This window comes from Mustelus asterias, chromosome 1, assembly GCF_964213995.1.
Source record: "Mustelus asterias chromosome 1, sMusAst1.hap1.1, whole genome shotgun sequence".
Classification (NCBI taxonomy): domain Eukaryota; kingdom Metazoa; phylum Chordata; class Chondrichthyes; order Carcharhiniformes; family Triakidae; genus Mustelus; species Mustelus asterias.
Window position 1 is genome coordinate 136,277,402 of NC_135801.1, and position 17,492 is coordinate 136,294,893.

Sequence of the window (17,492 nt, forward strand, 5' to 3'; positions counted from 1 at the left end):
ATTTTGCAACATTTTAAATTCTGGCACCGCTTTATTGCAATCCTCTGGCAGCACAGTGGTTAGCACTGCTGCCTCACAGCACCAAGGACCCGGATTCGATTCCCGGCTTGGGTCACTATCTGTGTGGGGTTTGCACATTCTCCCCGCCTCTGCATGGGTTTCCTCTGGGTACTCTGGTTTCTTCCCATAGTCCAAAGGTGTGCGGGTTAGGTGCATTGGCCATGCTAAATTGCCCCTTAGTGTCATGGGGACTAGATAGGGTAAATGCATGGGGTTATGGGGACACGGCATGGATGGGATTGTGTTCAAGGCAGACTTGATGGGCTGAATGGCCTCCTACTGCATTGTAGGATTCTATGATTCTTTATGAGTTAAGACCAATGTTTCCAACATATGTTTGTAAAATATGACTTTCTGCATGGTTTATAACACATAAAAACATAACCTTGACTGATAGCTCACTTATTGGATATATGTAACTCACACTCTCAGCCGCACAATTGAACTTCACAGACTCAGTAAAATCACCAGAAAGATTTATCTTTTTAATTAAGCATTTACATCAATGTTTGATCAAAACAGTTCAGGAACTGATCAAAACAGCAAACAAAACTCCAAATAAAGAGAAATTAAACAGATAGCGACAGGAGTAGAAGTTCTGATTAAAAGCAATGTGAACCAAGTACAGAAAATATTTGGCCTCTGTATTTTTGGCAATATTTACATCATGTACATTGATGTTGTTGTTGACAGTATCTTATATTTCTAAGGCACTGAAAGCTAAGGTACTGAATTACAATTACATCTGTTGTGACAGCTGCTCTGCATTTACTTTTGTAATGAAAATTTTGTATCAAATTTAAAATGAAAGCATGAAACAAACAAAAAAAAACTGGAGTTGAACACAGTAGTGGTGAAATTGATCTTCAGCCATATAACAGGATAAGCAATAGCAAATCGACAGCCCGTTTTACACCCTGCTTGATTTCTTTTTCCAGCCAATTTCACCCTCAGTGATTTTCATTCGAATGGAAGTGAAAAGCATTGAATTTTGCATTTGTGTGCACTCTGTTTAAATGCTGAGTAATTAAAAAAGTGAATTTAAATCATAAGCGATAAAAAGGGGTAAAACTGGTCTTTGACATGACGCACAGTGGGAGATAATGAATTAACAGCCCATTTCACAAATCATCCGATTTCAAACGGGCTGGAGCTAAACCTGCTGCCAATTCTCTATCACCCAATTTGCTCTTCTGCCAAAGGCCAATTTGAACTCCAAAGTGTGTTAATGATAGGAAGCTGAAAGACAAAAGGGCTGATTCGAGTTTTTGGATGTACCCCATACCTTCTGATGAAGAGTTCCACATTAGTCTTATCTCTCTTTTAGATGCTGACCATGATCTAGTTTGCTTCTAAACCTGGAACCTGGTTTCTACAGTTAAAATATCAACAGATATTTAAGAAACTGAAAATAAAGTGATTTGCTCTTTGGAGCGTGCATTCAGAACAACATTAGCTCATGGATTTTGGTGTCTGCCCTTCCTGACATGCATTTTTAATACCCACAAAGGCATTAATAAAACGAGATTGAAGTGTCTTAGCATTTACATTCAAAGTCAAAACAAGTTTGCAGGATTATGTTGTTTCTCTGATTATCTCCATCAGGAAAATATATCAAGATACATGTGTAAGTATCAATGTGGGAAACCTGACTGCAAATGAACCCAAACTTATTGGGCTTAGTAGACAGGAGACATGCAATTCACTTCCTGGTTCAAACGCACATTTTCTTTATGTTGTTTGTTGTATGGCAGCTTTTTAGTTCATTTTCTTTATGTGGAATGTTCGGATTGTTCTGAGAAACATGCTGCACCCACTGGATAATCCACTGGTAAGTGTAAGATCGATTTTTCTTTAACTTTATGAATAAGGATAGCACAATTAATCATAGGAACAGGATCAGGCCTTTCAGCCCCTCACGCCTGTTCCTCCCTCCAATTAGATCATGGCAGTCAAAAGTATTAGGGGTGAAATTAAACATTGGCAGTTGTGCAAAACCAGGCGCTAGAGAAACGGCACGCCGTTTTCCACCCTGCCAGTTTATTATCACTCACTTTGCACTATTGCTGCTGGAGACTAATATTGTCTCCAGAGTTTGGGATTTAATGACAGACAACCAATTATAAGCTACGGAAAGTCACACAAATAAAGGGATCATGTTCTCTGACCTTATTTTGAAATATCAGCCAATCTCCATTTGGAAAATGGAAGAGTTGAACTGCGGTAATACTGGGACAGAAAGTTTGTCTGGATTGTCGGCTGAACTGGGGTCGACACTCCTAATACACTAGTCACTTGAACCACACACCCCTAACACCTTGTCGTCACACCCCAGAGTGAAAAACAGAACTGGCGGAGCTCAAACTGGTATGAGAAAGCACAGTCAACTGATAAAATTAGAATGATGAGACAATTTGGCAATTTACATAACTAAATTCAAACTGGTTTGAAAAAATATAATTTCTCAGCAACTGTACCATAAACATATATTTTAAATAAAACATACTGCACTGTTCATGCAAAAAAAAAATTTAATCAGGTAATTTATGATAGTAATAGAACACCCTACTGCTTGGGTGCCAAGCGTACATTCTTAAAACTCTTTTATTGCGGTTACACTGTGCAATCAGTTTGTTGACTATTGGGGACAAAATGCAGCAAGCAATATTAGAGCTTTACAGAATGATGCTAATTGCACTCTTAGGCTAGAGATAGTTCATTGTGTACCTGATTACCTGGGTGAACAGAGCTTCACTCCTCTTATTTGTTATTTCTCCATGTTAGGAGGGTGCAATTGCTTTCTCATGTTGGGTATGGCCGAATGGCATCCACACCATTACAGATGCATCTAGGATGCCCATCAGAATGGGCAAAATGTGGCCAGCTCTGCCCAGGGGATGGACGCCAGGGCTGGTGTTTCTTTTAACTTATTCTTTCTTGAGATATGGGCCCTTATTTTGAAATATCAGCCAATCTCCATTTCTTGGCAAATGGAAGAGTTGAACTGCGGTAATACTGGGACAGAAAGTTTGTCTGGATTGTCGGCTGAGCTGGGGTCGACACTCCTAATACACTAGTCACTTGAACCCCACACCCCTAACACCCTGTCGTCACACCCCAGAGTGAAAATCAGAACTGCAGGAACTCGAACTGGTATGAGAAAGCACAGTCAACTGATGAAATTAGAACAATAATCTTACTGGTGAGACAATTTGGCAATTTACATCATGAAATCATAACTGATTCGAAAAAATATAGTTTCTCAGCGGCTGTACCATAAATATCTATTTTAAATAATACATACTGCACTGTTCATGCAAAAAAAATTAATAAGATAATTTCCTACAGTAATAGGACTGTAATAGTGACCAGCAGTTGTTGCTCATCTTTAATTGCTTTTGAATTGAGTGGCTTGCTCAGCCATTTGAGAGAGTAGTTCAGAGTCAACCACATTGCTATAGGTCTGGAGTAAGCCAGACCAGGCAAGATTTCCTTCCCTAAAGGACAACAGTGAATCAGATGGGTTTTTATGACAGTCAATGATAGTTGCATGGTCTCTATTAGTGAGACTATTTTTTTTCTCCTTTAACCCCAGGTGAACCCCACTTAGAATCACAAGCAGTCAATCTGCCTGCATTCACTGGATACCTTTTGTTTCGTCCTCGGAGTTTCCTCTACCAATACAACCTGATATGGATGACCGTGCAAACTGCGCACAGGCCAGGAATTGAACCCAGGCCCGTGGCGCTGTGATGGAGCAGTGCTAACTACTGTGCCACCGTGCCACCCACCAGGCAGAATAATCCAGGCAGAAAAAAATCTTCTCTACAAACAGCAGAGTATTTTTCCTTGGTTATGCCCTGAGAAAAGTGTTCTTTAATAAGTCTAAAACACGGTGTCAAAATGGTTAAGGCTGCTGTCTCACAGTGCCAGGGACGGAGGTGTGATTCCAGACTCGGTGACTGTTGGTGGGGAGTTTGTATTATCTCCCCATGTCTGCTCCGGGTGCTCCAGTTTCCTCACATCCAAAGATGTGCAGGTTAGGTTGATTTGTCATGCTAAATTGTCCCTCAGCCCCTTAGCATTAAGGGGATTAGCAAGGTAAGTACATGGGGTTACGGGGATAGAGTCTGGGTGGGATTGTTGTTGGTGCAGGCTTGATGTGTTGAATGGCCTCCTTTCTACACTGTAGGAATTCTACAATAAATGAATTTTCGAAATGCATCATGCAGGGAGAGCTGATGCAGTGGACTGAGAGTGTGCAGCTTCCTGTTTGCAACTCCCCACAAGATCTTCACTTTTCTGATTTTGGAATGGCTACAGTGAGATCGCAGAGTATTTTTTCAAAATGACCACCTGGAGCACACAGCAGAAATCCCAGCAGCTTGTGTGTGATTTTATTACTGGAAGTTGTTGAAAAATTGTGCCGAGCACGAAGCAAAATTTCTCAGCTGCACTCTTGCTGGGCAAATGTTCTCTCCGAGAACAAAGTTAGGAAATCACCTTTTACATGTGTCCCAATAAGAGTTTACTTAACAGAGGCCTTGGAACTGGGCTCCTGCCCATCTTTTTAATTGACAGATTGGTACAGTGTGGGAAAATAAAGCAAAACAAATGTTAAAAAATGATACCAGCTCCCTGATATACACACAAAATCACCAGAAACCTAGATCACTTCTAAAACATGTTCACTGACTAGTAATGTGCCTGCTATTCCCAATGGAGACCAACTGTTTATCAGCATTACACAGATCTACATAAAAAAAATCAATTTAAAATAAGACAATGATGTGAAACATACTGAGACATTCGATATGATGAGATACTGAGAAAGAAACATAGACGTGGTACGTGGTCGCCTTCCATCTCGTAAGAAGACAATGGTTGTGCCATGGTGATCAACTCTTGTTCTAAGCATTGCCTGGCTTACTCTAGCATAGAAGTCTCTGCCACATTTGCTGTAGAGGAAGACAGTGGGCTGAGAAGGTGCACAACTCACAGGCCTCTCTTTTCTCTGAGCCCACTTTTCAGCTTCATACATGACAGCAAAAATAATATACCGGTAAAAATAATATACCGAAGAATGTCAGTGTCAGAGCACAACCCTGTTTATCCCCACTGTGAATCTCAAACTGTTCCAATGTTTGCCTGTCACAGCTGACCTTAGCCACCATGTGATCAAGGAAAAAGGAGATCACATTGAGTAGATTTGGTTGCAGCCAATTTTCTCCAACAGTTTAAATAGACCACCTCTGCTCACACGTTCTAATGCCTTGGTCAGAGCGATGAAGATAATATATAGTGGTCTCCTTCATTCACAGCATTTCTCTTGCAGCTGCCAGACTGAGAGGATGATGTGAATTGTAGATCTTACAGTTCTGAAAGCACACTGGGATTCATGATGAATGCGTTAAGCCAAGAGCTGCATTTTGGGCAAATATTTCTCACCATGTTCAGCAGGGAGGTAGTCTTAAAAGTTGTTGCAATCACTGTGGTGGTTCTTGTTCTTGGACAGGATCACAACCTTTGCATCATGCATATTGTAGGCCACCTCCTCCAGCAGAGACAGAGAAGCTTGAGCAGGACTATCGGTCTTTCTTGCTTGGTGAGTTCAGGTGGTATAGCAAGTTAATAGCTTTGCTAAGCTCCTTGAATATGTGTTCAATATCCAGTTCTGCCATGACTGGCAGGCTTTCTATGGTGTCTCGAGCTTACTTGGTGACAGTGTTTTCGCTAGAATACAACTCAATGTTGCACTGCATCCATCTCTCCCAATATTTATTGCAATTGCTGATGACCTCCCTTGTCTTTGTTTTCAATGGATTAATTTTCTTTAGTGATGGACTTGTTGCCATTTCAATTCCTTCATACGTGCCCCTAATATTCCCTGTGTTGAAGGACATCCAAATATTCCGGCATAGTTGTAATCAGTAGTCACTGGTGCACCATCTAGTAATTTGTTGGACTTCTTCATTCTTTCAGAGTTTTCTCACTCAGGTCCGTCTTGTAATTAATGAGATTGAACCTTCAATAAAAGGTTCCATCACAGTGATGATAACCTTGAACCAGCAAGCATTCTTCCACTCTTGCTTCCCATCTATTGAGAGTGGAATATCGTAGAAAGTCCGTGAAATATGGTCCATTTCACTTCTGCATTGGGTGTGAAAATGTCGGTGAGCACAAGAGAAAGATAGAACTTGTATTTATATAACTCCCTATTATATATTTATCTTCAGGATATTTTGAAGTTCTTCACAACCAGAGAATTACTTCTGAAGTGCAGTCGCTGTTATGTGGCAAACTTGACAGCCAATTTGGGAACAGCAGGATCCCATTTATGATAAATGGAATCTATGTGCATTTATGGTGGTGGTATCTGGGGATAACTGCATGGTTCAGATACAATGAGAAATCTCTGCTCTTCTTTGAATAACGATGAAATATCTTTTACACCCACCCCCTGGATCACAAAAGCAGGTAGCTGGAGGCATCATTTAATATTTCATCTGAGAGATGGCACCTCCAAATATGCAGAGCTCTTTCAGTATGTGCTCAAATGCTAGGCTTTTAAAAGCAAATATTATTAATAATAATTACAGCTGACCAAAAATTCACTGCATATTCCAAAAACCTATTCTGAAAGACAATGCTATGATAAGTAATGCACTGAAGCCCTGCAATGCATTGAAGCTTCTGTAATTCTTACAAAAGGCCACCATTACCACCCTTGTGAGGTTGAATTTAATGCTCCCTCTGGCAGGTTGGACAGTGGGGTGTGAAAAGGAGATTCCACCTTCTTGCCTCACTCCAATTAAGTCTGGGGCTGGAAGGCTTGTAGGCAGTCTTTCCATCCAGTCTCCAATTGAAACCCTAATTAATACCCATTTAATGGCCACATCTTGTCATTGCTGGTATTCAACTAGTAGCAGGTAGAGAACTCAACATGCGGGGAGACCGCCCAGCAAACCCTGTTGGGTTTGCTTGCAGACTGGCAGGGAGGTCTCTTGTTCAAAGACACTCAGTGCCTGATCAAAGAACCTGGCATCCAGAAATGGGGGAACCCATTGACAGCCATCCCACCTTCCCTTTCCCTCGATCCCACTCTCACCCTCTCCAGCAAGGCCCTTCCCACGACCCCCTTCCCGCTCTCACCTACCTTTCTCTTGGGTTACGTGGTGAAGGCCCAGAGGCAGCAACCACTGCTCCAGGTTCATCTGCAGTAATGGAGAGCTCCCTACCTCTGACTGACCAGGAGCTCCTGGGGACATGATTTCTGCTCCACTGGGGAAAACCTGGCAATTGAATGGCTGCCATGGAACAGGGAGCCCCGGCAGCAGGGTTCCCACTGTCAATTAGGAATTAATTCCCTTGCAGTTCCCAGAGATTGTGTTGACAGGGGTGCCACCAGTTTTGTTGGCAGACATTGGACCCCCTCAATGGTCCTCATTAAATGCTGCTCGTGGTGTTCATGGTTTTTCACAGCCTTTCATACTCATGAAAAAGGCTTTTGTAGTGTGTCACTACAGTGGGGTGCTGGTTCCTCTACTGCGTAGTGTTGTGAGAAATATTGGTACATATGTGCTTTCTTATCTGGAGTTGCTAAGGTAGAACATCTAGCTGCCAATTGTGATCCACAACAATGAGGAGAATTGTTTTCACCTATTTCTTCATAATAAAAAGTGCTCTCAAAAAACAAATTATTACTGTAGGAGTGTGAAATAAATATGCTATTCAAAGGAAAATATCACTTTATCATGATACGAACTGGAATGAACATACAGGCATTCTGCTCATGCTCTATTACTAAAACCAAAGCTTAGTCACACATTGATGAAAAATATAAGTACCACTTGCTGACTATCATAGAAGAAAAGCATTACAGAGTAAAATTCCTCTTTGGTAGGGGCATAGAATGAGCATTAACGGATTGGTTGTCCATAATTCACCTTGTCCGTTTTGCTTTTCCATCCCTTACCGCCCATTTTGTCACCCTACTGAAATAATTTTCACTTCAATTAATCTAAAATAAAATCAGTGGAAGAGTTCCTAACTGCACTGAGTTCCAATGTAAACATACACATCCCCAGTTTATTTGTAAGGGCAATTTTAAATACATAATGCCGATTGCCTGAATCGTTATCCTCAGTTCCTGACTGAGGACCTGTTAACTGCCTGTGGACATCCAGATAATGTTATAATGGTGATTTGATACTATACTAGAGACAGGTAGATGGCAGTGTGAACAAACTCCATTATGAATGAAAAAAATGATGTATGCTAAAAATGCAGAACAAAAATGTAATTTAAAAAAATAGTATAAACTGATTAAGAATAATGAACTTCCGATGTGGTTTGAAACCAAATGGCAATGACCAGAGATCTCATCAAATCTTCCTCATTTTGACAAAAAGGTACAACTATACAATATATGCTGAAAGTGTTGATACCTGTTTTGATAACTAATTTACATTGTGTACCTTCCTTATTACAAACATGTGCCTGTAATATGCATCTTCCAACTGTGAAAAATGGGACTGACAATGATTGTTTTAAAATGACACTGAAGAAATGTTGAGACAATCTCGTGGACAATGCTAACGTAAGATGCATTCAAAGGATGTGAGTTTTGTATTTTAAACAATCTCAAGTCCATAGAAAGTTTGATTTGTAAACTTTTTTTCCATACCTGATAGTTTAATTTTCGTTTACTGTTTAGTTAGTACCACCAATGTGAAGGGAGAGCACAAAGAGGAATGAAACAGGACAAACATTCTGAAGAGTGCTGCTTCAAAATCTCTTTGTAATTGAAGAGTTTCAGATTAAATGTTGGTTTTCATGGGTGTTGGGTAAAGAAGGGTGGAGTAGGCATTGTAAAGTGTTTTGTGCTTGTTTCTAGATTAAGTCTGTAACTTTGAACGACTTTAATGAAAAAATATAAATATTGCAATGCTCTCTTCATGCCATCACTTCCTTGTCTGCACGGTTACATACAACACATACAACACGGGCTGTATAACTCTCTCCAATGTGAACTCCTTTATAATTCAACATGTGACACACATGAATACATATAAACAAAAGACTTTCTTAATTTGTTTTCATCGGCCTTAAATAAAGGCAAGAGTAACACAATTTTATCTTTCTTAGATGGCAGTCTGAAGAGGGAATTGTGCTGCAAATAAAATACCCAACATTACCACAAACTTAACCTGCAAAATTAAACTTTTCGAAACAGAAGCCAATTATTCTGTCATGTGATGGTGGCATCACCAATTTGATGCCATGTGGTCACATCCACATGCTTTACTTAAAGATCATAAATTTGATCAAAATAGTTACGAAAAATCTTGTTTCTTTTTCCTTTTTGTTAAATAATTCCCACCAAAACCCAGCAAACCTTCACGTAGAAATGTTATCAGTAGGGAATACAGCACTTGACAGAATTAAAAGGTTTGAGAGCATTAATTCCATCAGGGAAGTAGAAGCAAGTGTGTACTGTCTATAAAGAAATCCTTTCCAGCAAGAGCCAATGATTAAAACAGTTCAGTAGGACAGCAACTTTCTTCTTTTAGAGATAGCGTTGAAGACCAATCCTTATTTTCAACATAAATGTGCCACTTTTATGGAAAAGAAGTGTTGTATTTTTGGACTAGTTAGGATATCAAAATGAGTATCTTTAATTTCTCAATATGCTAAAGTCTTGCACTATACCTCTAGTTAAAAAATGTACATTTTGGCATACCATTTCTCAATGCGTTGACATCTTATTACTTTTACTCTGGTGTAAAAGGAATTTTTAGAGGCAGCCAGCACCAACGCTTATAGCCACCAAGAGTTAAAAAAGGGTCTTTTTCATATAAAAGGTGGCATCACCATGGCACATTAGAAAGGGGTTGGCTCCACTTAGGCCTGCAATCAAAGCACCCCAGGCAGTTTTTTTTTATTGTTATTTCTTTTTGCCATTGTAATTATAATCTTTTTCAAAACAAACAAAACTGTGGTTTGGCTGGCACAGCCAGGGTGTGTTATAACACACAGTGACTTTTTAAAAAACAGACTCCTGTTCCTGACGGGACAGGATTATATCAGCATTCCCAAAACTTAAAAGATATTCATGAATAAAGAAAAACACTTGATAAATGTGGAAGGGAAATGGCTCCTTGAATCAGCCGATGCCTGAGGCAAGCCTTTCCACCCCAGCATTTCTACATGGCAGAGGGGCACAGGCCCCGTGTATTTCGCTCAGTGCAAATTCTACACAGTTCTACACTTTGTCAAGACCCACAATTTAACTAATTAGCACAGGAGTACAACCTGGCCACAACAGCACCCAACCTCACACTCAATGCTCTACCAGTGCTAAAGCTGAATAAAATTGGGGCCAATGCATCTTTTCCAGGAAAACCTATCATAACAAAACCAACATTTGACAACACCTACACTCCAGACTTGGCATTACCAAAATGTTGTTAGGTTCAGGTAAGAAATCTGGAAATTAAAGTGCGTTATTCAAAATCTTACATTTGTGCATTTGAAATTAGATTGTTAATATTTTAGTTCAAAACTGCACTGCAGCTTAAAAGCCAGAAAAGGTATTCTGATCCAGTCAGTGACGATGTGTGATCCTTTTAACCTGTTGCTGTCTGGTTCCCAATGACCCGAAGGATTTCTTTATGAATGCTGGGTTCTTGTGTGTTCGTACTGATATCTCCCACTTGGCCATCTTCATAACTGAAACAAATAACAAAACAATACTCTTTTTGAGCTTTTCTTTAGTTTGAGTTCCTAGCTATATTTCGGGGGTGAGTGCCAAAGTGAAAACCAACTTCTCGTTGGGCTAACATTTAGAAGGTGTAAACAGAACACTTTTTTTTTCAATTGGAATAATTTTGGTTGCGAATGGACAGCCATGAAAGAAGTTGTTTGAAGTACATGCAGTACAATGACGACAAACCAGATGTGAAAATATTTCATTATTATAAAAACAAGCAAACACAAGTTTTTTTTAAGTCACATAGGCCTGAGCTCCTGTCTATTTGACCTGACCAACTGGAGAAAAACACAGCAGCTCAGAAATGTGCCTGCACCATTTTCTTCATTACCTACAAATGGCCAGGACTCCATCAGTTACCGAGGCATTGAGGCCTACTCATCACAGAAAATAGATACTGCAATGTCGAAAGTCATGAGGGATCCTCAGTTAACTGTTTTAGAAGACAGGTGTGCTCCTTCTTCAGAACATCTAACATCATCCACCATTTAACAAAGAAGGATCAAGAGATATACAAGGATTTGGAAGTTTAATAGGCTTTGTTGGAAATAATCTTAAGGAAACTAATGGCGAACACTTGGAAGTGCATAACGTATTAAATGCTAGTTCACATGGATTCAGGAAGTGAGGTTATAATTTTAAAAACATCTTCGTCTTCTGTGAAGACATTGTGTGCAGAGTATTCAGAAGTTGTGGTCCATATCAGTACTAAGGACATGGGTAGAAAGAAGGATGAGGCTGCAGGCAGATTATATAGTGCTCGAAAGGATACACATGCTAGGATGTTACAGCAGATGAATGCATAGATTTCTGGGCATTGAGATATTAGTAGGTGAGACGTGCGTAAGCCAACACATTGCACCTGACAAGAACAGGGACCCAATGTTTGTGCAGGATGGCTTGCTTGTGCTGTTGTGGAGGATTTAAATAACTTGGCAAGAAGGTGGGAACCAGGGTGTAGCATTAGGATGGAGAACCAAGCGGCAGAACCTTTTGGAGACAATGGGGGTTTCAGCCGCTGGCTGGAGAGCTGGCGAGGCATCCATGTTGTCTCTTTTCCAGAAGGCCCGCCCCATCTTGGGTCACTCCGGCACGTATTGACAAGCCAGCAGTGAACATTCCCTAGCATTAAAGACCACTGGAGCAATAGCCCCACCGTCTCAGAGCTGCCAGTCAACCAGAGGCCAGCAGCTGTTCTGTACTCAGCAGCGGCACCAAGGAGGTGAGTCTGCTGCCGGTACTATACTGACCAGAAGCCTCGGATCAAGGAGGGAACCATGCACAGGTGGCAGATAGCAGGGAGGGTTTGTGGAATGTGATCTTGGGGTGGAGGATGAAGGGGGAGGGGGGTTTGGCAGTAAGAGCAGGGTGTGGCTGTCAGCACGCTCCCTCTTCCCGATACAGGGTCCCTCAGATCAAGCACTGAGTGCCTTTGAGCAGGGGACCCCCCCTCCCGAGAGGTAACAAGGAAACACACCAGAATTGTTTGTCCTGTTCCCCACACGGCAAGCCCCCTACCAGATTCTGGGTTAATACGAGTGGCGGCAGGATGAAGCCCTTAAGTGGGCATTAATTGCTCACTTTAGGGTCTCAATTGGTAGCGGAGCAGAAGGGTTGTCCACTGGTCTCTCCATCACGGATTTAATCAAGCTGGATGTGGGAAGTTGGCAAGATCCCCACCTGATTAAATGCTTCTGCCACCAAATTCACCAAGGGGGAGGCACAAGGTCTGGCCCAAGGTGCTGAAAGCATTGAGTGACAAATAATACCAGAGTGAGAAAAATGAAGATATTAGGAGTGGATAAATAATAATATCTAATTTATGTGTACAGCTTCTGTATGTAAATGCATGAAGTGTGGTAAAAATGGTTGGGTGAGCTGCATTTGCAATGGGACTATGAAGTTGTGGCAATAACGGGGACCTGGCTCAAAAAAAGCAGATACCAAATATTACTGGATACAAAGGGCAGAATTTTATCTATAGCAGCTAGATTTGCATGTTGGTAACACACATTGCTAGCTGGTGGGATTTCCTCCTCATTTGTACTGGTCTGACAGACAGGAAAGTACCTATGAGTGCGAGATGAAAAGAGACTATGAACAAGATGCTCAAAATTATCTTGGGCGTCTTTATTATATATACCAGGCAATTGCCTATGATGTTATACTTAGACGACTCAAGAACCAGGCCAATAGCATGGATTCAATTCCCATACCAGCTGAGGTTATTCACGAAGGCCCGCCTTCTCAATCTTGCCCCTCGCCTGAGGTGTGATCCTCAGGTTAAATCACCACCAGTCAGCTCTCTCTCTCTGAAAGGGGAGAGCAGCCTATGGTCATCTCGGACTATGGCAACTTTACTCAAGATTTCCAAGTGTTCACATCTTAGTTCCCTTGGAAGTTATTTCCTATAGAGATGATAAAAATACTAGTTTCTTGTGTGTCATTTGCCCCATTATTCTTAAATAAAGGATTATGTGAAATCTTCTGAAGAAAGAGCAAAGTTGTCTCCTGCAGTCAGCTGGAGTCTGTGGTTTCAATACTGTGGCCCCTGTGTTCCACAATGTGTCCGTCTCAATGCCTCTGCAATGGAGGCATTTTTATGACTGTGGATTCTATCAGAACAGAATGGAAGAAAAATCCCTCAAGGTTGCAGATCAAGTTGATAAGGTAGTCAAAAAGGCATACAGGTTACATGGGTTTATAAATAAGCGCACAGGACATAAATGCAAAGAGGTCATTCCAGGACAACTTCATAAATTACTGGTTAAGCTTCAGTCGGAGTTTTGTGGACAGTTCTGAGCACCAAATTTTAGGAAAGATGTACAGGCATTAAGAAGGGTACAGAGGAGGTTTACCAGAATATTATCAGTGATGAAATTTTGGTTATGAGAAGTGGGAAAAGTTAGGACTGTTCTCCTTGGAAAGTTAAGAGTTGATTTAATAGAACTTTCAACATATTGAGAGGTTTTGGTTGAAGGGATAAAGAAAAATAACTATTCCCTCCAGTGAGTGGGCCAATAACCAATAATGGAATTAAAATCATTGGCACTAGATCTAGATTGGACATAAGAATGGCTTTCATTCAGAGAATATGTCACAGGCTTGGAGGGCCAAAGGGCCTGTTCCTGTGCTGTACTTTTCTTTTGTTCTTTGTGGGAACCTGGCACGTCCCAACTGAAAAATAAATTTAATGTGCTTTGGGTAATCACTAAAGGGAATAATTGTTTACAAGGATAAAGTATTGAGGCTGCTGGAAATCCGAAATAAAAACAGAAAATGCTGGAAATTACCATAGTTTATTAAACAAAACTTGAGTAGGGTATAAGTGGAGCACCTTAAAGGTACAAGCAGGATAACTACATACATAGGACTGGTCCAGCTAACTGTGTTGAACAGGAAGCTAGGTCAGGTCGCAGAGATCTAACAACAGTAAATTTACCAATTCTGCCAGTTGGAACCCAAGTTAGCTGACTTTCATTTTTATTCTTATTGCATTAATCAAGATCAATATCTAACAGTACTTACACAAAGAAGAATCTTGTGCAGACATGATCTGTTTGTGGAACGACCCAAATTTCTCCATGTTTGTGCAAATCTGGTGAAGTAATCACTGCAAAAACAAGTATTAAAGAAATGAAAGCAGAATAAAACATTCTTCTGTCGTGCTTATTTTTCTCATTTTTTTTCCTCAATTGTGTGTTTCCTCATTTCTAACTTTTCGTTCTTGTGGCCATTTTTCAAATGCAATATAACACAGAGTTTGACAGCTTTTTAAACATGTGGTAATTTCTTTCATCCCCTTGCCCATTCTGGGCTTTCATCTCTTTGAGTGAGTAGGTGATTGAAGTGCAGATTTTCCCATTACCAACATATTCAATTGTTTTGCTTCCTTGGCGTATAACATTTAACTGCTTTTGTCATGATATTTATTATTTTTACCATACTTTGTCAAAATTATTTTCATGGAGCATGTAAAGTCATGGGAGTTACTGCCAGCCATCTGCATTCCCATTCAATAATTCAGTCATGAACAAGCACACAATAGTTCTATTAACCAACCCCCATCAATTTTCATTCTTTTCTCCAGGATTTAGTGATGCCTACCATGATGCCGTTAAAATAGAAAATGGTATGTATGAACCTATCCTCTGTACAACAGGCTCTGTCTGGGAGAGGTTATGTTTCTGGCACCTCATTTACTCACCCAATGTGCCAGACCAGGTGGTGGGGTATGATAATTGACTCATTGATATCTCCAGAAAGATTCAAATGCTGCTTCCTAAAGGTGACAATGTAACTGGCTTCACTCAGTTTACTTGTCCACTTTCCTCTCCTTTTCACTGAGATGGATGTGAATCTTTGGGATTTTCTATTCCAGAGCTTTGTGGGTGCTCCATCCTTGAATAGATTTAAGGCTGAGATGGACAGATTTTTGTCTCTCAGGGAATCAAAGGTTAGGGGGAGCAGGCAGGAATGTGGAACTCAGGCTGAAGCTTTGCTATGATTGTACTGAACGGTACAATAGATGCGAAGAGCTGCATGGTCTACTCCTGCTTCTATTTCTTCTACTTTGAGAATATTTTACCTCAGTGCCATACTTCTTTCTATTGTTTCCTTTAAGGGACAACCAAACTCAATCAATTTAAGGCTGTACACGTGTGTGAGCTTGAACCGTCAACACTCGAAACAAACATGTCAGTGACTTGAGAACTGATGCCATGTAATCATTTCCTGTGGTTCGTATGTAGTAGTGTCATCCACTGGGATGACAAATGGCTGGATTTGTAAATGGGTCAGGCTGAGATGGGAGGGTAGTGGGGTGGGGGGGGGGGGAGGGGGGGGGGGAGGGTGGTGGGGCAGGCATGCAATTTCATGCCACTGGCCTCCATGCCAGTTCCCTGCCACCATTCCAACCCTGGTCCATTTTCAATGTGAGGGCAACCCACAGTTGGAATGATTGCCCACCACTTCCTGGAGGGAGTTAAATCAGGCCTCAAGCGTGACTCCTAGCTTCCTGTTGCTTTTAGTTTTAATTCTCCAACTTGCTCCCACTTTGACCTTTCTCTGCATAGTCTGCTGCAGGGAAGCTCAATGCAAGTTTGAGGACCAGCAATTTATCTTTCAACTGGATACTTTCCAGCCTTCTGGATTCAACAGTGAGTTCAACCATTTTAGATCATAAAATCTGATTCTTTTTTCTTTGGTCTTGTCTCTTTCTTTGCCCCATCTTGTAGTAATCAGATGGCTGCTGCTTCATCCAGACGTGACTTTTGCTTCTAGATTCATGCACATCATTTTCTATTTTAACCTTTACCTTACCATTATGGTAGGCATCACTCCACCCAGGGAAAGAATGGAAATTGATGGGAGTTGGTTAATGTAACTATTGTGTGCTTGTTCATGACTGAATGGGAATGGAGAAGGTTGGCAATAGGTCTACAATACCCCTTACCACTCCCATCCATTGACTCTGTCTACACTTCTCGCTGCCTCGGCAAAGCAACCAGCATAATTAAGGACCCCATGCACCCAGGACATTCTCTCTTCCATCTTCTTCCGTTGGGAAAAAAATCCAAAAGTCTGAGGTCACATATCAACCGACTCAAGAACAGCTTTTTCCCTGCTGCCATCAGACTTCTGAATGGACCTACCTTGCATTAAGTTGATCTTTCTCTACACCCTGGCTATGACTATAACACCACATTCTGCACTCTCACTTTTCCCCCTTCTCTATGAACGGTATGCTTTGTCTGTACAGTGCGCAAGAAACAATACTTTTCACTGCATACTAATACATGTGACAATTATAAATCAAATTTAAAAAATCAAAATCACTCTCTTTGACTTTTCTACCATGAAATCTCTTGTCATTTAATCTCTCTGGTTGTCCACCCTATCACAGACATTCCATTCTATTCATTCTGCACCCTTCCCCTTTCCACTGGGTTCAAAACATATTACGTTTCCATCTTTCATCAGTTCTGATGAAAGGTCACCTCAGCTTGAAATGTTAAGCTGCCTGACCTGTTGAGCATTTCCAGCATTTCTTGTTTTTATTTCAGGCCAATTAATGTTAATCGTGGTGCCTTTTAAGGCACCATTTCAATGCAAGCTGAGATTTTCAGGGTGCCCTATATTGCCTAGGCCACCAAAATGGTGAGCTCAAGATGGGAATGAGGGGTGGCAATGGATCACACATTCCTGCCCCAGACCTAGAACCATCCTATGAAGGGATTGCCCCACCAGAGTCATGTCCAAGCAACTGTGACCCTTCAAAAAAAAAGAAAAGTAACTTATCGCCTCTTATTCCTCCCTCACTTTCCATCTTCAGATCAGCTTGACTGGTGAGGCTGTCGATCTTGGAGTGCTGGCTTTCTAATGTCACACTCCCACCCGCCATGAGCCAGTCCCCGGACATCAATTGGCATTAAAAATCTGGGTGGGCCTGTCTGTAACTCGCCTTGTAGGATTTGGAGCCAGAACTAATCTGGCGGCTGGTTTTACGAAAATCCTGGCCCAAGAGTAGGAATGGGATGCAAGTAATTACCTTACGTGTCTAACATGTATTGTACATTTGAGATTCCTAACCAGCTTCCAATGCTACACTGTCTTGACCATTCAGCAAAATGAAAAGACCAGGACTATATTGTGAGTTTCA

At 41.0% G+C, this 17,492-nt stretch overlaps 1 protein-coding gene across 2 annotated transcripts in view; it reads right to left on the reverse strand.

Annotated features, from left to right (window-relative positions):
* Positions 1-531: 531 nt before the first annotated feature.
* Positions 532-17,492, reverse strand: part of parp8 (poly (ADP-ribose) polymerase family, member 8) — a 427,354-nt gene continuing 410,393 nt past the window's right edge. For both annotated transcript variants that reach the window (XM_078219454.1, XM_078219455.1), the window contains exons 25-26: positions 14,360-14,444; positions 532-10,791 (exon numbers count right to left, since the gene is read on the reverse strand). In XM_078219454.1, the coding sequence (XP_078075580.1) occupies positions 10,689-10,791; positions 14,360-14,444 (188 nt within the window). In that variant the 3' untranslated portion in view covers positions 532-10,688. The remainder of the gene's footprint in view (positions 10,792-14,359; positions 14,445-17,492) is intronic.